Consider the following 22,562-nt stretch of genomic DNA (forward strand, 5'->3'; position numbering starts at 1 on the left):
GGATGGCAACGAGGCAGAATCAGGCAGCAGCTCTTCTACACAGCACATTCCTGGTAAAACTGACTAATTTAATGGGCAAATCCTACATAGGTGAAGCGACCAGCTGTCTGTTAGATCAGTCTCAGCATCTTTCACATAAAACCCAAAAAGATACAAAGATGTAAAGGTAAACTTAACAATCAATAGCCTTACACAGCCACCGATCCTTGTGACAGTGTAGGAAAAAGGCTAACTTGCATTAGGTAGAGTGTCTAAGTTACGAACTTCGGGTCTTCCACAGATACAGAAGTTTGTTGTTCATTGCAATTCCTGCCCAACCAAAGCCAGAACTTACTTTTGGATAAGATCAGGTCACAAGTTCTAAAAAAATCTTCTAGCAAAGCAACATTTCTTTTTTTATTCTTGCTTGAAAATGTTATGCACATTTCTAAGATGACCAGAAACCTTTAACACCAACCCAGATGGAATCTTCCTGCAGGTTAGTCTGACATTGTTCAGCATCCGTTCTCCTAATTACCTTAGCAAAGCTTACAGCAACAGGTCCTTAGCCAAGGCTAAGTCCTTTTACCAATTTATTTCTCATATTTGCAGAGTAGGAATAGGAAGTCCACTCAAAAATCTTGTTTTGAAAAGCATATCAATTAAACAGAAATCTAATAAAAACTATTTTAGATTCAGAACCTACTATGGAGGATATTCACATCCCAGGCTCTAGCATCTTTTAGTTAACAGAGAACTGAGCACAGAGCACCATTCAGCACTTTTCAAGCAACTATAACAGGTCAGAAACTATTTAATACATCAACAAGAAATATTACTTCCAGAGGAATTTCAATTCTTTGCATGGGTTTTATTGTTTTCTTTAAAAACTGTCTGGCAGACAGTAGAACAGGGTTCTACTGTAGCATTTTAAAAAAACAAATTATATATTTTTTTCATCTATATTTTTATATATATATTACTTATACGTATGTACATAGAATCATAGAATCAACTAGGTTGGAAAAGACCTTTAAGATCATCAAGTCCAACAGTTATCCCAGGACTGCCAAATCCACCACTAAACCATGTCACTAAGGGTCTTGTCTACACAGTTTTTGAACACTTCCAGGGATGGTGATTCTACCACTTCTCTAAAAAGCCCGTCCCAATGCCTGATCACCCTTTTCGTGAAGAATTAGTTCCTAATATCCAATCTAAACTTTCCCTGGTGCATCTTGAGGCCATTACCTCTTGTCCTATTGCTTGTTATTTGGGAGAAGAGACCAGCCACCTCCTTGCTCCATCCTCCTTTCAGGTAGCTGTAGAGAGCAATAAGGTCCCCCCAGAGCCTTCTCTTCTCCAGTCTAAACAACCCCAATTCCCTCAGCCATTCCTCATAAGACTTGTGCTCAAGACCCTTCACCAGCTTTATTACCCTTCTCTAGACCTGATCCAGCAACTCAGCAACTCTCTTGTAGTGAGACAGATACAAACCACTCCTGTTCTTTAATGAAACTCTGACGTAACCAGCATTTTCCTTAGCAACAGCCTGGTATGAAATCCATCAGTGTAGGATGAATGCTATTCAACATGAAAAAGATCATGAAAAACTGCTTCTTGGTGTTTACTTAACTTAGGTAGACAAGGCCAGGCCTCATTTCAAATTAAGAATTTCAGTATGCCATACCCTACGTTCTTCTTCAGGTTGACCCAGATACAGAAAGTGACATTTTTATCCTTTATGACTGCATGCATATTTCCAGTTTCAGAATCTTCATACATACAGGCTGTCTACAAAGGAAAAAAGGCTGATTAAGTCATGGTTGGGTTTTTTTTTTATTTATATCACTTTGATTTACTTACATTTACACTTGAATAAAGAAAAAAACCCCAAACATACAGGAATAAAAGTACACCATACCAAGCTTATGTACATAGTTTTTACGTACTAAAATATGACAGCTATAAACTCAAACCTCTTTGCTAAAATTTGAACTGTGTTCTTTTTCTTCCTCAGACTTCATCAAGTCTGACAGTCAAATACTGCAAAATATGGGATCTCACATTATCCCCTTCAATGGTACTGCCCTTTAGCAGGTGCCCTCAAAAATACTTCTCAGGACAAGTTAAAAAAAAAAAAAAGGACTTACTGAGCAATAATGGACTTCCTGTCCCACAATCACTGCACAGAATATACTTTTCTCAATACAAAACTCATGAAATTACAATTACATTAGGATTTTAGTCCTAAACTCAGTAAAGACAATCAAGAATTTAAAATGTTTCAATATGCAGAGGGTTTTGACTGTGAACATACAACTGGTTCACTATTTCCTCTAGTCCTTTTCCTTTTTGTTTCCTCCAGAAACAGTATTTCACTAAACATACTTACATATATTATTAATATATTCAAAATAGCAAACAAGATTGCTACCTGTGCATGCAACCCAGAAAACTGTTTCCCAAGTATATTTTTATTTTCTTGTTTAAATATCCTTTACTCTTCCCAAGATCTTAGTTTTAAAAATATTTTAGTCATATGATTAAAAACGTGTACAAACCAACCTCATGACCGGCTTTTCACATTTGAAATTTCTGTAAAATCAACTAGCTTTACTTTAAATCACTGAGACAAAACAGGAAACAGATTTAATACAGTGGCCCTTGTTTTCAACATCTCCAAATCTCAGAAAGTTTCACAATAATTTAATCTTAAATGTCTAAACGATGGGAATTTTCACTGTAAAGCTAAGATTTTCAGGAGGTCTGAAGAATTACAAGTCTGGTACCTGCTATGCACACTATTTGGAAACTCAAATGCTAAATTTGGAAACTCACATACTAATCTCTATGCCAGTTTAAGAACAAACAAAACCAACCATCACAACAAGACACTTGTAGCTAGCTTTGTGTGCACTGTGCATATTACAGCTCCAAAGTAGTAAATCTTACTTACTTTAAGCAGGTGCTCTGTAGCTCCATTGTACTTCTCATGAAGCAGACTCTGCAGCTCCAGAATAGATTCCTGGTACTGGACTATTTCATTTTCTGTTATCTGATTTGATGGGGCATCCAATAAAAGAAGCTGCAACTTCTCAATTAACTAGAAGACATTATATGTGGGACAAATATCTCTGATTTGACATCACCCTTAATATACTGTGTGTTCTGTTATAAAAAATAAGGCAAACTTGCTTCCTTTGTACCTAATTGTATCTTGGTCATAGAAATAAACTTTTTCTATTGTATCTCTAGAAATCATGCTAAGCCAGCATTATCAGTCAACCATGCAAAGTGCTGGAAATTCCAGGGTCAAGTTTGCCTGCCTTCATCTCTCTAGCCCACTACCTTCATTCCTCAACCTGTGGGCTGTGAAATCTTAGCTTATGAAATAGATCATTTATTGAATGAGATTGCTCATGTGAGGAAACCTTTTTGTCAAAAATTAGGTTTAATAAAAAGTTCACAACTTTACTTTGGAACCCTATTTTCTAAAGTAATAATCTCAACTATGAAATCATGAAAAAACCCCACCCCAAACAACAACCAAACAATAGAAAAACATACAGCAATTACATTTTAATTCTCAGAAAAATCCTTAGCGTGAACTCTGCCTTAACATTGTTGCCTTGTTAGCACTATTATTATTATTATTAGCTAGTATTATATTATAACTTCCTTAGCACTACATGTTAATATCTAAACATCTAAATGCTTATAAAGAACTAAAAAATTCCCAGCTGGCCAAAATAACCTGCAGTAGTGAGATGAAGCGAGGATCAGATTATATTTACGCCTTTTTTCCAGACTGGCCTGATTCCTCTTCTCCTTCATCTGTGGAATCGCAGTGCTATTGCTCATTTAGTGTAGCAAAGCAGCAGCAGAATTGCAACGTTTAACGTGGTCTGCCACAACAGTGAGGTGGCCTACGTCAACTCTGAAATGCTGATCTACAGTTCAGAGCTTTTAACAGTTCCTCTAAAACCTCTAAGAACATGTACAACAGGAAATTATAGAATCATATCGAATCACAGAATGGTTTGGGTTAGAAGGGACCTTAAAGCTCATCTAGTAACAACCTCCCCTGCCACAGGCAGGGACACCTTCCACTAGACCAGGTTGCTCAAAGCCCCATCCAGCCTGGCCTTAAACCCTGCCAGGGATGCTCAGGTGTTTTAGACCAAGAGAAGACAGACCACCTTTGACATCACCTTACATTTCCAGTAAGGATGAAATAAAATTGCCTATATTCTAGTATCACATGAATATGCTACTGAGCATACAGTGCAAGGCAGTGCATGTTTAGAGGATGTGAAGTAGCTGTAACTGCTTCAGCGCTGGATGGGAAACACAGAGCAGGGGGAGGAAGTGTGTTTGTGAGAAAGATGTGACAGCAAGGAGACGACTGTCAAGGAGCGGAAGTGAGTAATTGCCAGGCTTTTTGCTTGGGTTGCAGTGTAGCAGAGAGGAAAGGGAGGAGTTATCTGTTGAAATTCATGGAACATTCCCCAGCTGGCAAAGAAAAAGGCAGTATGCAGAGGGTGAAAACTGCAGAACCCAGCAAGTGCTGCAAGACAGCGAATCTAACACTCAGAACCAAACCAGCTCAATGAAATTTGTATTACACATGCAACTTTCACCCTTAAATTCTGGACGACCCCATTTAACTTACTGAAAAACACTGTTAAATTAGCATAAATTAAAATAAAATCCTAAGTTACAAAGCAGCCACAAATTGCTTAAAATTGCTTGACAAGCCACCAGCGGTTGGTGGTTTGTGTTTTGGGAACTTCTGCTTTTATATGACACTTTACCGGCTGTAAGTGTTACACAATAAAGATGATGTTCACTGAAGCATCTATATATGACATGAGCTTATATTTTCTGGCTCAAGAGTGTTTAAAATGTATGTAGCAGGGAAGATGGATGTTGGAATACTAGAACTCAGTGTAGAAACATTACACACAAATCCCTTAAATGCACTGCATATTTAAAGTCAATAGGCATCTTCTTCAGAGTAATAAATCTGTAATTAAAAATAATGTAAAAACTGGAGCAAAATTTCTGGCTCATGAAGAAAAAGAAAAAAAGGTAGGGGGAGGAGGCTCTTAAGGATATGTTCTGATAAGCTTAAACTGAAAAATACCATTTTATCACTTACATTTAGCACCTGCTCCCCTTTCTCCATCACACGTTTAATGTCCTTATTTTGATCTTCACGCCATAAGCTCATGAAAGTATTTATTTCCCGCAGTACAGTTGGGTCAGGATTTTCATCACAACTGAGGTAATGCTCCCACTACAGAAAATGTTCAAGGAAAAATAGATACAGGCACATGGTGCAAATGACTATCATTATTACATGAAAAAGGATTCTGAAAGACAAATATATTACAGTGATACAATCACACCTGCACCTAAACAAGACTGTAACACCACCTGGCTTATCACTATGCAACAAAACCAAAACAGGTTTACTTCGATATACTGTGTTAAGATACTTCTGCCCACCTAACATTTGCTGTTTATACTCACTCATTTATCAGTGGTTTCTGTTCTGCTAGTAGGTACAGCTTGCATGTCTACAAAAGCAATGAATTCAGTACCTGCCACAAATGAAGGGCTGAATGAATAAATGACAGAGAACATAAATGAGGAACGGGGGCAGGTGGAAGAGGCAGATGGTTCTCTCTCTCAAACTGCCAACAAAACTGAAATTCCTACTCTTGCAGTAAAGCTGCTTAGGAACATTTTACTTCTTTCTCTGCTTCTGAAGGAGAGATTTCCTGCTCCTTAGCAGCATAATTCAGCTATTACAAAAACCTCTGGTGGGAATGTGAAATCCTAGATTATTAATTTTTTTTATATAATTTTATTTTCAAAATCAATTATTGGTCATTCTTATAGGTGGGGGAAGAAAAAAGAACCCAGCAACAGGCTAAACCCACTTAACTCTAGCTGAGCCTAACATTGGCTTATGGGCTTAATTTATCACCTATAATGTAATTTTATTCATACATATAGGAAGTTATTAGGAAACACTGCCTCCCTGCTTGCTGTGAAGATTAATAACACAATGCTACTGAAGACTGCATTACAATGTAAAGTGACTGACTTCAAAAAAGGCAGTAACAGATGAGTGCTCAGGGAACTAGAAACTCCTGTATGAAAGATTGATGAGTCTCCAGTAATTAAAACACCCAATTTCTTTTTTTCACATCTTTGCACTTAAAGGAGAGCTTCAGTTTCATCATCAGGAAAACACATCCTTAAAAATGGCAGCACTTGCTCCTTGAGAAAAAGGACACATTTCCTGATAATTTGTAAATGTATCTGTTAATCTGAACTGAAATGCATGTGGAAACTCAGCATTTGTTATTATGTATGTATTTTGTCCTAAATATTCTTAACAACAGTCTAATATAAATGCTGGTATTTCCTATAATCTACTAGTATTGTATTTAAAGATCTATTTTGAAAATAACAGTTCTATTTTGCCATTACTTTAAAAAAAAATAAAATCTTATGTTCCTCCTTCTAAGAAATACTCATCAGAAACACCCTTCCCTTTCAAAATGACCAACAGTGTCTCTTGTTCACAAGGATAATAAAGTCAGACAATGTCACCTACCGAAAAAGGCAGTAAAAATCATCCAAAAGTGTTCAGACGTAACTGTGCAGTTATGCTGCAGCCTTGTGGCAACAAAGGCTAAGGGCACAGTGGGCTATACCATGAAGAGTGTAAGCAGCAAGCCTAGGGCTCCTGAGGCCACATCTGCAGCGCTGCATCCAGTTTTGCGTCCCTCAGTACCAGAGAAAGAGTGGTAAATTGGAGGGGCAAGAGGAGGGATCTTAAGATGGTTAGGGTACTGGAGAAAATGACACATGAGGAAAGGCTCAGCTTTGCTAGTCTGGACTAACAAATGCAATCCCCCAGTACCTACAGAGGGGTATAGAGAAGACAGGGGCAAGCTTTCTTTAGATATGCAGAGGGATGATGCATCATGACAATTAGGCAATGATCACAAGCTGTAACATGCAAAATGCCAATTGCATTTAAAAAAAATTGTTACAACGAGAGTGGTAAAGCAGTCCAAAAGGTTGCTCAGAGATACTGTGGTATCCCCATCCTTAGAAATTTTCAAAACCCAGCTGAGAACCTTGCCCTAGCTTCAGAGCTCACTCTACTTTGTTCAGGATGTTGAACTACATGAATTTCAGAAGTCCCTTCTAACGTGATTTATCCTGTGATTTTAAATTTGTTTTTCTGTGTACAACGATATATAGAAGATAGAAAAGAGTGAGCATGGCCAGTTACTACCTCAGGATGGAACTTGAAATCAGCCATAGCACACACCTAAACTCAAGAAATGGAAACTCCTCGATTCTGCAATGGAGACATAGCTAAAGTCTCTTCATTGCTGAACCTCTATAACATTGGGCAGATTTCAGAAAGCAAGCTTACCTTTGCATGTGCTCTATAATCAATTTTCCACTGCTCTGCAGACAAAAACTTCTGTTCCAGTGAATGAAGTTCTGCCAATTCAGCCTCCCTTCGTTCTTGATTCTATTAAAATACATATATATCAAACAGAGGAGTTAAATATTTGTTTTACTTCTTACAATTATTTTATATCAAAGAAAAAAAATGGGATATTTGAATGAGCTATCATTTAAACAAATACAAAGAACTTGCTTTTTTATAAAACATTTAATTGAGAAGACTGCAAAAGTTCATAATGTTATTGTCATTGCATTAGTTGCTGAGCCATATGATAAACATAATGTGTCATATGATTGTTAACCTCTCACTTGAACAGCTTCCATATCATCATCCTGAAAATAGCTTTAAGCAGAGCTACTAAAAAATGTAAGCATATGCTAGAAAAATGTGTGCAAGATTTTCTTTTTTCTTTCTTATAATTTATATTATCTTAAATTCCTCATCTTTCTAAGGTAAAAAATATTCTGTGAAGGACAAGAGACACAGGCAGGAGTGACTTTTTCGGGGGTAAGGGGAGGAGGGGATACAAAAATAAAGAAAAAAAGGAAAACAGAAAAGAGAAAACCAAAATGTAGTAGATTCTTATTTAAAAAAAGAAAAAACCACGAAAATACTTAGATATTACCAATTACATTTTGTTCTGAGTTTGAGTCTTCTCAGAAAAGTAAATATACATACTCTAATACACATGTACGTATACACATGCACACACACTAATCACTGTATCTTCCCTAATATGTAACCAGTTACAGAATTTTTACCAAAATATTCTTGCTACAGCTGTATCAAATATAATTATGGGGAACACACAAAATTCATCCAATTGAAAGTATAGTGGAAATAGAAGAGGGATTTATTTAAACTGGAGAATCACATATGGCGAAAGTTAATGTATTTAACCACAGCATCTTTATGCATCAAAACCAGGCAAGACTATCTCACGTCAGGGAATTTTTCTCAATCAAAGCAACACTAAGCCAAACATTAGCTTAGTGAAAGAATACTATATAAAAAAATCAGCCCCATTTCCTTTGACTTTGTGTGCATTATGTTTTACTAATCCAGCTTACCACCTTCTCCATTTGAGGGACCTTATACAAGAGTATCTTTGCAGTGGCTTGGCTAGATTTTTCACAATTATTTTTAACCTAGTGATGCTAGAAAATTTCCTCTATATTGTTCCCAACACTATGGACATAAGGAAATTAATTTCTATTCTGACACTAAATTACTAATGTTTCACAGACGTTGTCACAAATTCAAAAACAGCATTAGATTTTTTCAGTGAGTACAAACTAACTTTTGCTTCAAGCTTTGCCATCATCTCTTGTTCAAGTCTCTCCTTTTCAAGTCTTGCTGCTTCTTCTAGTTCAGCTTGAATTTTGGCTTCCTCTGAAAATCAGGAAATATATCAAGAGCATAATTATATTTTGCTTAATAAAACTAGACAAGCTATTTTATTAGCTGCAATAACAAAACCACCATAATAATGAGCAACATAAGCGTGTATCTTATATTGTGCAGAAATCTTCCCAATTAATTCTAATCATTGTACTAAAACACACTACCTATGGTGCTACCCCTATCAGCCTGTGTCAACACAAGGGGAGAAAAGCATTAGGAAGCCCTCTTTTTGCCCTCAGAAACAGCAACAGGAGTGCCTTCTCCTTTTATCTACATCTTCAGCAGACCCAGGTTCTTAATCCAAAGCATATGGTGAAACTAAGTAGTTCAGTCCCAAGTTACTCTCCTCCTCTCCTAAAACTTTTGATTTCCTACAACTCCAATCTTATAGCTATTTGTTCATTGAAACACTTCAGGATCAGTTACTCCCGATAAGTTTTAGCTTTTCTTTGCTGCCATAGGGTCTAGAAAATGGGATAGGATGTGAGTACTAAGTAAAATTATTTTCAACCTCTAAGCCTTCAGCCTGGTTAGCAGAGCCTATGCGTCAATCTAGATGTTCCCAAACAGCAGCTTGGATGTCACCCCCAGCACGTAAATCACTTCAAGTATATGTGTTGCACAGAGGCAAGAGCAACAGCACTTTCCAAATCTTCCTCCACTCACCTGAGCTGCCACTCCCATCCACAAAGATTATTAGTGATTAGTAATGGCTTACTAGCAGTCACAGCATGCCCAAGCCCACACCAGAATGGATTAATGGCAGAAAGGGAAGAAGAGATGGACGAGATGTTCAGACAGGGGTATCGGCTTGTGATGCTAAGCTGCAGAAGCAGACACATTCTGATGGTGAGGACAGGTAAGCCATGCAACTGGGATTTCATTTTAAGGGATAGAGTGATACATGATAAAAAGGTCTTGAAGAAGTGGGTGAAGAATCAGTCACTCAGTAGACAAAAGATGCCCAAGAAAACTAGACTTTAATCTATCCTGATTTGTAGTCACCTTAACTGCTACCCCTTCAGAACACCAGCTAGCCCCCTGCCAACAGACTTATTGTGTTGGCCTTCTCTGGAAAAAGTCCTTTTCAGGAAATTTCTCGACTACTGACAACAAGGCTTGAGAGGAAGGGGGGAGGAAAAAACTAAAAACCTGCACTGTTCTGTGGTTTTCAAGCTTGTTGAGAACCTTTCAAATGGTAATACTAAAAAAGAGGAGGAAAACAAAACAAAACAAAAAAATCCAGTTCTTCCTCCTTCCAAAGTTCTTAATTGCAGTAGAAATAGCTAGAGTAAAAAAGTATGGCTCTAAGAAAAGTGAGACACAGTAACACGTAAGACAGAAATTGTCCCACACAAGAGGAATGCATCACCTGTGTTTGCAAAATAGAGACTGACGTTGATGTACATATCATTTAGGAAATTACTATCTGCTGATTTATTTAAAATAGGTGACTTGTGCCATCATATTCCCTACAAATGAAGTGCACGGTACCTTGCTCTCTCCTCGTCCTTTCTTCTTCTTCTCTCTGTAATCTCCGTAGTTCAGCTTTCTTTTTGCTACCAGACTTAATGTTTGCAACAAATTAAAAGAAAACTTCAAATTAAAAACTTCAAATTAACTTCAAATTAAAAAAAAAAAATATTATTGTAATACATTTTGGGAGGTATTTGCCCTCTATAACTTCGCCCTTCTAATGTGATTACTGAATTAAGATTTTGGACTCCCTGCATAGTCAGTGAAGACTCCAGAACAGCAATACACATACTGAATTCAATTTTCTTCTAATTTTCATGATGCAGTATATGTTCTTTCAATTAATATATTACTTTATGCTAGACATTCCTGAACACAGCCACAATAGGAGAATATTAAAATCTCTTAGGTTAATGTAGAAATTGAGTAACATGGTAGATCTGCTAAGAAAGCAGAAGTTACATCTTCAAACATTTTAGGAAATACTGAGAAATATATTTTGGGACATAGGCAACGCTGGCATTTGGAAGCATTCAATTCACAAGATGACTAGCAAAGAGTTCTTTTTTCAGTCATAAAATCCTCATGGCAACTCAAGACAGCTAACTGATTAACCTCTAGGCTAATCCTAAAATAGCTATATTTTAAATTTGGGGTTCTCAGAAATTATCTTCCTTCTTAATTTTTTGTGGTCTGGGTATACATTAAAAAAAAAAGACAATGTAAGTAACATACAAAATCTACTGTCATGTAATAGACTAACCAAAATAAAACACTTATTTTTCTCCTATAATTCACAGTATTCATAGAGTTCTCACTGATGATGCACATAAAAATTTGATAACTGGATGTGTACACACGAGATCACGTTGTCTTCAAGAGATTTGAACAGTGGCAAGCATAATTCTCCTTGGTTTTGAAGATGTTACTAATGGTCCTTCATGTTTTTCCTTGCCATAAAAAAAAAAAAAAAAAAGGATTCATGGATGGGTTTTCATTTTTTATTATCATTTAATCTGGTTTTTGTGTGTTTCTTTGGTGTTTGCATTTAAGTCTTGGGATGCTTAATCAAGCATGTAGAGTCGGCACTGTCACTATAAAACAGCACTTAAAGACACACAGAAGGAAAATCAAAGACAGAAGGAAAAACAACTAGCACGTTAACACACAAAAAAATCTAAATCAAAAGATCTGGTTTTACCAACTAAGATGATTTCTTGTTAATGCAGTAGCACAAGCATCCTAAGGTTGCTGTCCTCGCCAAGAACAGTTACCAAAGACTACATTATCTTTATTCAGTTTTATTCTGTTTAGACAGGTAACACTGCCATTGCACATGTCATATACTTGCAGCCAATGTGCCTTGAGTCCATCTGAGCTGGATGGAATGGTATCAGGGAGAAGTGCTGCTCCTGAAGGCACAAGCTGCAAAGACAAGGCCTGAATACAGCAGATTTTTTAAAAATAAAAAAGATAAAAACAGAAGGAGGGAAGAAAGATGAGACAGGAAGTAAATCGAAACATGTTTGTGGAGCTTGCAAAAACAAGGAAGCTGATTTCGTAGGGAACTGCAAAATCAATTCACAGACAACATTAATGTTTATGAACAGGACAGATAAGGTCAGGTTTTGTACATATGAGAAAATAAACCATGATATTCTGCATCGGCTCTGGCATACAGAGAAAACAAAGAGTGACAGCAGCCTAAATTAGGGTTGAAAGCAAAGGTGTGGATGACAAAAGACATCGAGGAAAACAAATTACTTGCATTTGGTGGTGTATCTATGTACTGGCTGAACAATCCTACTCTGCCACTGACACACACAAAAGACAATCAAAACAAATCAAATCAAACGTTTACTGTTTTAAACAAGAAAATATGGAATGCAAATGGGTTCAGAGTGAGAGGCAATGTGAAAAGAGGAGATGCATCTTCTGCCTAGGCGTCTAATCTGGATGTTGCACATCAGAAAGCTGAATCCCAAGTCCCTGTGCCATCACTGGTAAAAGGCAAAGACAAGGATTTAGTCAAGAAAGGTAAAATAACTAAAACAGTATGAGTTTCATCCAGTGTCAACAAGAGAATATAACTGGATGGTATCACAATGCAAATAAGCACAAAGGATCGAAGGGATCTATTAGGAATCTTATGCTTCTCTTCTGCCAAGAAACAGGTACAGAAAGGTATCAAACCAGCACAGTAGCATAGTGCCCATCTTGGAATAAAGAAAGAGTTCCAACAAAGCTGGGAGAGACAAAAAAAGAGGACTTAAGACAGCTGAAAATTAACACAATGGTATTATGAGGTCTTCCCATCCACTCTGCCCAAGTATTCCTAATAATTTGGTAAATATTGTTACAAGTAACCCAGTTGAGAGCGAAAGTAGAAATAATTAAGAAAGCCCTTTGTCATTCATCACTCAAAAAGCATGTTACAAATACTGTTATTTCACATTTTGATTTGACTAGTGTATTTTCAGATACAACTACTTAAAAGCTATTCACTTAACTTTGCATGGCAATAAATAAATATATAAATGTAATTTTGAATACAAATCTGAATACAAAGGTTATCATGAAGCTTGAACAAAACCAATGGTGAAAAGTTAGTGCCAACCACAAATGTACACCCACCAGAGTTAGCGTGCATCTTAGTACTTTTGTTACCAAAGCATTTACTTGCAAAATTCTCCTAGAAGAAGGTCAGTAAACCCTACAATTCTACCCAAATATTTCAGGGAAGAATCAGTTCCAGTTCAAAATAATAATTTTTTATTACTTTTTTTTTCAGTGTAAATGGAAAACCTGTTTGTTTCAATTGCTCATGATCACTTTTTAGTCAATTTCTTTTCACATTCTTATTATTTTACATAGGGCTAACAAAAGTGAGATGCACAGTTCTCAAGGGCTACATTTGAGTTGGATCTATTTTGGGGGGGGGTGGCAGGTAATTTTGTTATTACCAAATTAACAATAATCGACAGGATGAATTTATGCAGTACAGTTTCCTGTGGAGTTCTGTTTGTTGTCCCCCGCCTATCAGGTTCTGAGTTCAGCCTGTGGCACAAAGCCAGGACACTGGCTCTCTGCTTGGGCAGCAGCTGCCAAGCAAAACACACAAGAGGCTGCGCTCACCACCTCCTTTCTGGTAGGTCTGCAGGAACAGTACTCAGCCTCCTGGCAAAAGGCACATATCCTTAGTGTCCTGCAGATGCCTGTTCCTCTTCCAAATCTCACAGAATCACAGGATCATTAGGATTGGAAGTGATCTTTGGAGATCTTCGAGTCCAACCCTCTGCCAAGGCAGGGCCACCCAGAGCAAGTTGCACAGGAACGTGTCCAGGCAGATTTTGAACATCTCCAGAGAGGGAGACTCCACAACCCCCTGGGCAGCCTGTTCAGTGCTCTGCCACCCTCAATGTAGAGAAGTTCTTCCTCGTGTTGACGTGAAACTTGTGTTTTAGTTTATGGCCATTGCCTCTTGTTCTATTGCTGGGCATCACGGAAAAGAGTCTGGCACCATCCTCCTGGCACCCACCTTTGAGATAATAATCTGCATTAATGAAAGCCCCTCTCAGTCTGCTCTTCTCTAGGCTAAATAGGCCCGGCTTCCATAGTCTCTGCTTATAAGAGAGATGGTCCAGATTGAGCCTGACAAACCGGCTCAGAAGAAATACAGATTAAAAAATAAAATTAAACAAAAAATATATTTTTTCTTTTTAAAAAGTAATTTGCATAATATCAAGGTATCACAACACCTTTATTATGGCAGATCCTCTGAAAAATACTGTTCTGTAGACATGAAGTCCAGAAGTAACTGATGCTTACTTTGATTTCAGCATGAAGTGCTTTGTCATTTTACTCATATAATTTCCAAAATAACAGGATTATGCTGGCACACTCTCTAAATGAACACTGCAAGGGTCAAAATGCTGTACGTGAACTAGAGCGTATTTCTGACTACTTACCTTTGTTTTCTTTTTTGGAGCCTAAGAAGATCAGGGGAGAAAAATAAAAAGGTGAGTATCAGAGAACAGGGTATTGAGTACAAAGGAATAATAAGCAAATATAACTGTTCTGTAAAATCACATGAACTACTGAAAAACTGTAACGACAATAATTTCAATATTGCAGAAAATTAACCACTAACAGATGACTGTGGACCACCATAATTCACCAGCATAGGTCACACTTATGGTTATAGAAGTGTGCCTACTTATTCCCACTGATAAAAAAAAAAAAATAAATGTATATCAAACATATAATATAGTCCAAGACATAATTCAGTCAAAAAGCATTTTCAGTGTTTTCTGAACTCATCAATTTATACCATGTGCTATTCCTAATAACACTATATTACATCATGCAATGACCTAGAAGGACACAAAAACCCCACTGAGGCTTTTGTCGTTCATAGGAAAACTGCATTTGAAAAAATGTAATTAGGGGACTTCTCCAAACGACAACAGGAAATAACAGACCCTAGAAATTCAAACACCTAACAGTCAATGTCTCACTTGATTTACCAATTACCCTTTCTGTGCATTGGCATGTGATTTTACACAACCTCAGTGTGATTAATTACCCACATGAATGCACTCCCTGTGGGATGGAGAAAAGAAACGTGAAGTTTATTAGTGTAGATCGATTCTGACCACTAAGGTGTAGTTACCTCTGAGCTGCGTTTCACACTAAGCAGCCACAGCACCAAACCACAGCACAAGGAGGGTTGCAGGAAAGTTAACATGCCCTTCAGGTGATTTTTTTTTTCAATGTTAAATCCTTTTTTTCCATATACCGGTACTTCCGCAGCCAACGTGGAACACCTCCGTTCACCCTTACCCGCTTCCCCACCTAACCAGTGCCTCAAGGTACCAGTCACCGTCCTTCGCTCTTTACCCACAGGAGCCCAGAGCCCTGTGGCTACACCGGCACCAGCACGCCCTGGGCCCACCGCACGGGCACAGGCTGCTACTGCCCACAGCAGCAGCTGAAGGAGCAGGTGCAGCTCCGCGGCCGGAACCAGCACACCGCTTTCTCACGGCCCATGCCGGCAGCTCTGTCCCAGGGGGTCGGGCGGCAGCAACCCCAGCCCTCTGAGGCACGGGCCCTGGGACATGGACAAGGAACAAGTGATGAGACCCAGACCCCAGACCACTCTCACCATGGCGCCGCCGCCACCGCCGCGTTGCCTAGGCGACCAGCCCCGCCCCCCACGTGCTCACCGCCACCAATGGCGTGCGTCCCTCCTCCCACTGCCTCGCCCCGCCGGGAGAAGGGTGGTGCCTCCCGTCGTTACGGCTTTGCCGTAAAGCGGCGCTGGCGGGGTTTACGGCGTGGCGTGAAGCTGGTGAGACGCTGACCTTCTTGTTTTGCCCCCGGGCGAGGGCCGTTCCTCCGTGTCTGTGTGTCCGGGGGGAGCACAGGGCAGGGACACGGGCATCGGCCCCGCAGGCACTGCCAGCCCCTGCCCGCAGCGCCAGGCCGCGGAACCTGCGCTGCGTTCCGTGTGCTTTTGTTTACAGAAATAAAAAGGGGTTTATTGCGTTTCTAACGCGTAGGAATTCCTAATTTATACATATATATGTGTGTGTGTGTGTATATCCCTGTATGTATATGTACAGGTGTGAGCATTGCTTTAGCAGATCGCAGATAAAGAAGCTGCCAGCTAGGTAGAAAGCCCGTAAGCGAGCAGGAGACGAGCAGCACAAAGATAAGCGCAATTGCAGCTGATAGCTGCTGGAATTTTGTTGTTTTCTGTTTGAGAGGAGGGCAGGCAGGAGAGGAGGGAGAAGCTGAAAGAAACAAAAGTTAACCAAAAGCAGAAGAAGGAAAGAGTTCAGCGTTTGAGCAAAGGGAGCTCAGCTGCATGACAGAGCATGGGTAGAGCCCGTGCTGTTCCCATGGAGCGGGAGGCTGGGATGTGGTTGCTCCCCGCAGGGCTAATGTCAAACTGATTATCCTTCAGGTTAAAAGCCCCAGTCAGACGCAAGTGAAGAGGTTACTGAAATGTGAGAATGGCCAATTTAAGAAGTGAAGTGAGAAATCTGTACAAAAACGTAAGTGTCTTAAACACCACGAGCACCTTCCTTAACGAGACAAACCCCTTTCACTGCCCAATAAAATCTTTCTTTTTTTCTTCCCTCAAGCTGCTGCACCTCGGAAGGGAGTATCCCAAAGGAGCGGACTACTTCAGAAAGCGTTTGAAAGCAGCTTTTCTGAAAAATAAAGATGAGAAAGATCCGGAGAAGATCAAGCAGCTGATTGCACGAGGAGAATTTGTTATAAAAGAGCTGGAAGCTTTGTACTTCCTCAGAAAATACAGAGCTCTGAAACAGCGCTACTACAGTGACGACAATCAGTAACTGGTGCTAATGACTTCCATGTAATGATACAGAGCCTTAAAAAATGAACAATAAAAGCTGTAGCCTAAAACCAAATGAAATGTTAATCCTTCTGACCCATCTGAATTATGAATTAGGCCTTTACTTGTCTTTAAGTAGTGCCTTCAAAGATTTTCAACTACATCTGCCTCCTGTGTGAGGGTCACCCTGGCAGAGGCGCTCGCCCACTGTGCGGGGCAGAAGACTGCCGAGTCAGGAAGGGGGTGAATTTGGACAGGAGTGGTTTAAGCACTTTGACCCTGAAGACAGTTCCTGCTACTACGGATTTCTGGCACTGCGTAACTGCTGTAGCAGCAATACAGAACTTCGTCTTTTCCCTTGGAATAGAAGTTTGACTGTGGACATTTGCTCCACAGCTAATGCCATTGACTAGCTCAACTAGCACAAACCTGTGCCAGAACTATGTGTGTACTAGAATTGGATGATGTTTCTACCCCCACCAAGAACTAAGTGACACTGGAAAGAGAACAGAAATAATCTTTGGAATATAGGTAAGTCATTGTTGCCGTAGAACTGTTGGCAATAGCAAGTCTTCACATGTATGAACTCTAGAATAGAATGAAGAAAAATGCTGGCCAGTTAGCACCCTACTTTCTGAGGAAGTGTGTGTGCTGTTTCTAGCACCACATTGATGTGAAGAGCAGCCCTTCCACATCAACTGAATTCTCCAGTATGTTGCAGTTAAACCTGTTCTGGATGAATACCTCTATGTAAAAAATTTAACCTATCCTTCTCAGTAACTGATAGAAGATGATCCACATAACAAAGGGCCAAATCATAACTTTATGAAGCAGTAGCAGTTTCAGGCTTTTTTCCCCACCTAGGACACAATCATTACTAAAATATGTTGTTCATGTTTTCTGTAAGTTTATGGAAGACACCTGATAGAAGAAAACAAACGTGCACCTGCGAATAAACACAGAATAGCTATTGAGAGTATTTTAAACTTGTAGACTAATTCAAGTCTGTTAGACTAATGAAATAAGGGCTCTGGGGCATGGCTGTAGATGGTAAAGCCCGAGCAGCACAGAGCAGTGAGAGGTGCATCCTCACCCAAAGCAAGGCTCTGCTCCTTGCAGAGCACAGAATGCAGCAGCAGGAGCAGCATGGATCAGAGGAGATGGACTGCCACAATAAAGCACTTTGCCAAAGCACTTTGTGACAGGCAGTGGGAAGGATGAGAAGTAAACAGAACTGAACTGCCAAACACATGCAGTACAAAGGGTACTCCATTACCGAGATGAGGCACTAAACTTCTTGGAGAGAAAAAGGAAACTGCGACAGAAATTCACAATAACTATTTTTTATTACATTACAATAAATAGGAGCAGTACAGTTTGACAAAAAAATGACAAATTCCAGATCACCTCACAGCACATACTCCTAAAAACATTAAAAATTTTAAAACAAACAGTGGTCTTTTTTTTTTTTTTTTTTCCTTTTTTCCTTTTTTTTTAACTTAATGTCTGGTATGACCAACATTCATAGGTCACACAACCAAATGATGGAAAAACTGGATCACACTGCATATGTTCCACATCAAATAAAGCACAATGTACAAAATGTGCATGTTTCAGTTTACACTATACAAAAATAGTTAAAATACATTCCAGGTAAACATATTACATTAAGAAGTCATTCTAGTAAGAAGTTGGCACTCAAGAGGAAAAAGCAGAAGTATTTTCAACATGAAAACACAAGACAGTGGAATAAAGAAATGTTAGGAAAGATTTACCATCTATGTAGCTTTATGTAAACTTGAGACAAAATGATTTGTTTACAGTCTGATGGTCTTTGAAGGTAATTGTATTGCTTCAGAGCATAGACAGGAGCAGAAGATTGTGTGTCAGTATTTACCCATTACAGAGATCATGCTACTGTAACAAAATCTATATGGTGAAACTTTTTTAAGTTAGAAAACATTTTAGGGCAATGAGACTGGTCAAAATAATGAAATTTCAGTTTTGAGAAAAACATGAGAAAGTTGTTTACCAGAGTTACATAAAGCTACTGTAAGAAGGTGTTACTCCCTGACACATGGCAATTTAATGTATTAACGTGGTAAGCAGTTCACATGTTCATTTAGTAGCTGCTATCAGAACAGACAGCACCCAGATATGTTCTTTGAAAGCATTTCAAATAGGGAAAGACAGGATAATTATGAGATCGACTTGTGCAAGCTGCAATCCAACATGCTTCACCAAATCTCAAAAATATTAAGACAAAACTGCACAACAGTGGCAAGGATGTGTATTTTTTGAAGTAAATAAGGGCTAATCTTAATAGGGTTTGTACTGATTTAATTAGATTGGTAGCTACAGATCATATTTACTAAAAAACCCCAACTATTATATATATAGCTTTATATTAGAGCTATATAAATCCACACTTGATGATTAAGACTTTTCAGCTATAATTTCTCCAGTTTTTAGTTAACTAAGTAAGAATCTTAGACCAGCCCTAATTTTACATGCAGTGTGACTCAGTTACCAAAAATCTTGAAGTAAACTTAAGGTTACTTCCATTTACTCAAGGTATACTACCCACTTTTGCTATGTTCTTCATATGTAATCAAGAGTGTCTAAAATGTGCAAATAACTGTCTCCAAAACGTTTTAACCTTGGAAGCTATAAAAGGTTTTGCAACATTAAGAATCTTTTCTCATTCCTTATTGGTCCTTATGATATAATGTTAGGTTCTCCTATTACTGTTTTTCAGAATATTTAATAATCTATATTTCACATCAAAGCTGAAAGGAGGGGAGGGAGCCTGGGGTTTGGTGGAGGATGGGGAATAGGGGGGTGCAGGCAGGGAAGGGCATTATTTTTCTCAGCCACATTGAAATTAACACGCGGCAATCCAGACATGCTGCAGCAATCCAGACAGGCAGCAGTCCTGCCTGTTTTGCAGCCCTGCACCTAGAAGATTCGCGGGGGGGGGTGTGGGGGGGGGTGTGGGGTGTGGGGTGGTATTTTAGAAGCGAAAGAATACTTTCCTCATGCAATTGCACCTTTGACATCTTATAAATGATCCAAGTTACACAGGTACAAGAAAACTGTACTGTGTAAGATTTCCACAGAATTCTTCAGGTATACTTCAAGGTTAGGGCAATGCTGCTATTCCCCGTTCCAAACTTTGCATTGTCCTGAACTATCCTACTTCAATGTCTTGTGTTTTACTTTTCTGGGTACACCAGAGTCACATTTTCAAGTTTCACCCTGCAGCTGCAGCTGAGCTAGGTACTATGAAGAAGCATACCTTCAGGAACCCAGGCCCTAACAAAACAACCAAACAATGCAACGTTTACACACAGTAAGACAACAGGAGCTGGCAACACTGGAATTACTACTGGCTGTTACTTCACTGCAGAATACCTAGACTACTGCAGTACTAAAAACTGAAAGCTTCTGCAAAAATTCTGCATTCATTCCAATCAGAGAAAGAAAAGGGGGGGGAGTGATCACAACAGAACTTAAATCACAGAGAGAAACATTAAAATCTTGGTCTAGCTTCATGACAGTCTAGACACTGGAATGCCACTCACCAACCATTTATTCTGTGCAACAAAACAAGTACTTCACGAACAGCACACAAACAACACTGACTCTGGAAACCATGTTTTATGCAGACGGTTTGTGCAAATTCCACACCATTTTTATGGCATAGTGGATTTCCAAATTATTTGCATGAAGCAGCTAAATTCAACTCATCCATTCACTCATTTGATGTTACTAGAATTTAAAATTCCTCCCCTATTTTGCACAAAATGGGCATTGAAAATATTCAATGCCACTCTTGGGGGGGGGGGGGGGAAGTATGGTTTTACTTCCCTATATAATTTAGGATTCATTCTGATTTAATTCTTACGGTAAATTCTGGATCCACGTATGAATTAACCTAAGAATTTGAATCAACTTATCTGTTAAGGCTTTCTAGTATTTTCTAGACACGCTAAGGGTGAAATCCTGTACCTAACTGAACAAAGCTACTTACAGATTTGTCACGCAGGAGAGCTAGGATTTCACCTTGGTCTTCAGACACAAAAAGTTAGTGAAAGTCTTAAAGCAATGCATTAACAATATCAAATCAACCTAATTCAAACTTTTACTTTTTCCACTGCCAGATGTGCATTGTTGTCTTTTTTTAATTTTTCTTTTTTTTTTATAGAAAAAATAGAGTATTTAAGGAGCGACCGAGACAAATTGCAGTGAAAAACCTTTTTTTTGTGAAAGTTTTATCTTTACATTCATTAAAGTTGATCTGAAATGCTACAAGACTAGATGCCTAGAAGCAAAATCTACAGGAAGACTATAAAGGCTTCTGGTCTCTCTATATTGCAGTCAGTCTAAAATAAAAGGCTGAAATGAAAAGTCTGTTTTGCTAACTAGTCCTTTTTCCCAACCAGATTTAAATGCCAAAAAAATTAAAGGGGATGTCAGAATGCGTAGAGCATCATTTCATTGTTTGGTTTGCACACAGAAGTTCACAATCAGGAAGAAAAATAAGAAGTTAGCAACTGTGCATGCACCAAAGAGTCCCAAGACAGTTCTCAGGTTTTTGTGTGTGTTTTTTTTTTTGTTTTTGTTTTTTGTTTCACAGGCATTGCTAGTTCAAGAACCAACAGTCAAAGAATACTGGCACTTTAAGAGGAATGAAGTTTCCACTGTCATTTGAAACAAGCATTCAGGTAAAGCTAAGAGGATCATGAAGCAGAAAGTAAAGTAATGCTAAACCAAATGCTAATAATTTAGTGTAATGTACAAAAATTACTTAAGTACTTCTTAAGAATAAGGATAAACTGTATTTACATAATTATACACTTTGTCTTTGTCTTCTTTTTCTTCTTTTTACCATCTTTGCTCATCTTCTCTTTGTGTTTTCTGATTTCTCGAACTAATGTATAGAAGGCATCATCAACACCCTGAAAAGACACATACATGCACACATTAAGATCACTTAACAGACTGACACTGTATCTGCTTAGGTAAAGCCTGTTTTCACCTGACCTGATGAGGTGAACCATTCAATCTGCTATGCTGCCTGCCAGGAGAGGTTACACTGTCTTCTTTCTGAGGCTTTTATAAATGTTCCCTCGAGTAGACTGTGGGTTACAGAAATTGCCAGGGCAACAGTCCTCTCCAGCATTCCTGCTTCTTGGGAAGGGACATGCTGGGAGAAACACAGTCAGTGGAAGGACAACTGTAGTTGTCTCCTGTCACATTAGGGGAGTCTGACTGCATTGCTGTGCATGGGCAGAGGGACCTGCAGGCCAGCAGTGGGCTGCCATCATTTGAGCAATGAATCCTAGCCACAGGCTGTTTCTCTCCTGAGTTGTGAGCAGCACTGAAACAAGAACCTGAAGGAACTGTGTTGATGCCTGCAACAGCCAACACCTGCCTGCCCTCTTTCTCAGCTGTTCCCCAGTCTGGGTTTACAGCACCCTATGGGAGATGTATTGCTTGGGGGCTGACCACAGACACCACATAGGTCCAATTCCATAATTATTATGGTAAGGAACTGAATTTAGTGTACTCCATCTCAGACAACACGTTGTCTCACCTCAAACTAAAAAATTACAGGTACCACACGTTTATAGATTATATTAATCATACCGATAATCTAAATCATACTACCACAGAATAATGTTGTGAAGCATCAGCTATCTTTGTTTATGCCTTAGCAATCTATAGGCAGCTTTAAAACGTAAATACAAATATCTGTAGCAAGAATTCAGTACCAAAGACATAGTTATGATTAGTACCCATATTCAGGTAATTTCTCAGGCACAGTTT

The 22,562-nt window shown here is 38.8% G+C and overlaps 2 protein-coding genes across 8 annotated transcripts in view; one reads left to right on the forward strand and one right to left on the reverse strand.

The window, feature by feature from the left end:
• LOC308231590 (GTPase KRas) overlaps positions 1-22,562 on the reverse strand; it is a 54,578-nt gene that overhangs the window by 9,469 nt on the left and 22,547 nt on the right. Inside the window, exons 1-8 of one of the 6 annotated variants that reach the window (XM_080637202.1) lie at positions 15,039-15,607; positions 14,335-14,355; positions 10,385-10,457; positions 8,787-8,878; positions 7,448-7,549; positions 5,144-5,281; positions 2,939-3,085; positions 1,670-1,773 (exon numbers count right to left, since the gene is read on the reverse strand). In XM_080637202.1, coding sequence (XP_080493328.1) covers positions 1,670-1,773; positions 2,939-3,085; positions 5,144-5,281; positions 7,448-7,549; positions 8,787-8,878; positions 10,385-10,457; positions 14,335-14,355; positions 15,039-15,113 — 752 coding nt within the window. In that variant the 5' untranslated portion in view covers positions 15,114-15,607. Of the gene's footprint in view, positions 1-1,669; positions 1,774-2,938; positions 3,086-5,143; positions 5,282-7,447; positions 7,550-8,786; positions 8,879-10,384; positions 10,458-14,334; positions 14,356-15,038; positions 15,608-22,562 lie in introns of those variants that run through there. The other 5 variants (XM_080637204.1, XM_080637203.1, XM_080637205.1 and 2 more) reach the window with 5 other exon arrangements.
• Positions 15,651-21,550, forward strand: ETFRF1 (electron transfer flavoprotein regulatory factor 1). 2 transcript variants are annotated; one of them, XR_013958713.1, is made up of 4 exons: positions 15,651-15,716; positions 16,335-16,425; positions 16,516-17,261; positions 21,370-21,550. XR_013958713.1 is itself a non-coding variant. In XM_080637266.1 (3 exons), exons 2-3 carry the CDS (start codon positions 16,384-16,386, stop codon positions 16,729-16,731), a joined length of 258 nt encoding a protein of 85 aa, XP_080493392.1. In that variant the 5' UTR covers positions 15,651-15,716; positions 16,335-16,383; the 3' UTR covers positions 16,732-17,551. The 2 variants fall into 2 exon arrangements, 1 of the variants encoding a protein (XP_080493392.1); XM_080637266.1 differs by lacking the exon at positions 21,370-21,550 and having other exon boundaries at positions 16,516-17,551.

Source organism: Psittacula echo (assembly GCF_963264785.1).
Source record: "Psittacula echo genome assembly, chromosome: 1".
In the NCBI taxonomy this organism is placed as follows: Eukaryota; Metazoa; Chordata; class Aves; order Psittaciformes; family Psittacidae; genus Psittacula; species Psittacula echo.

What these genes read in the sequence shown, in the direction of transcription:
- ETFRF1 (XM_080637266.1), top strand. Translation starts at nt 16,384, where the DNA reads ATGGCCAATTTAAGAAGTGAAGTGAGAAATCTGTACAAAAAC. An exon ending in TGAGAAATCTGTACAAAAAC is followed by an intron (nt 16,426 to 16,515) that starts GTAAGTGTCTTA and finishes TCTTCCCTCAAG; the next exon opens with CTGCTGCACCTCGGAAGGGA.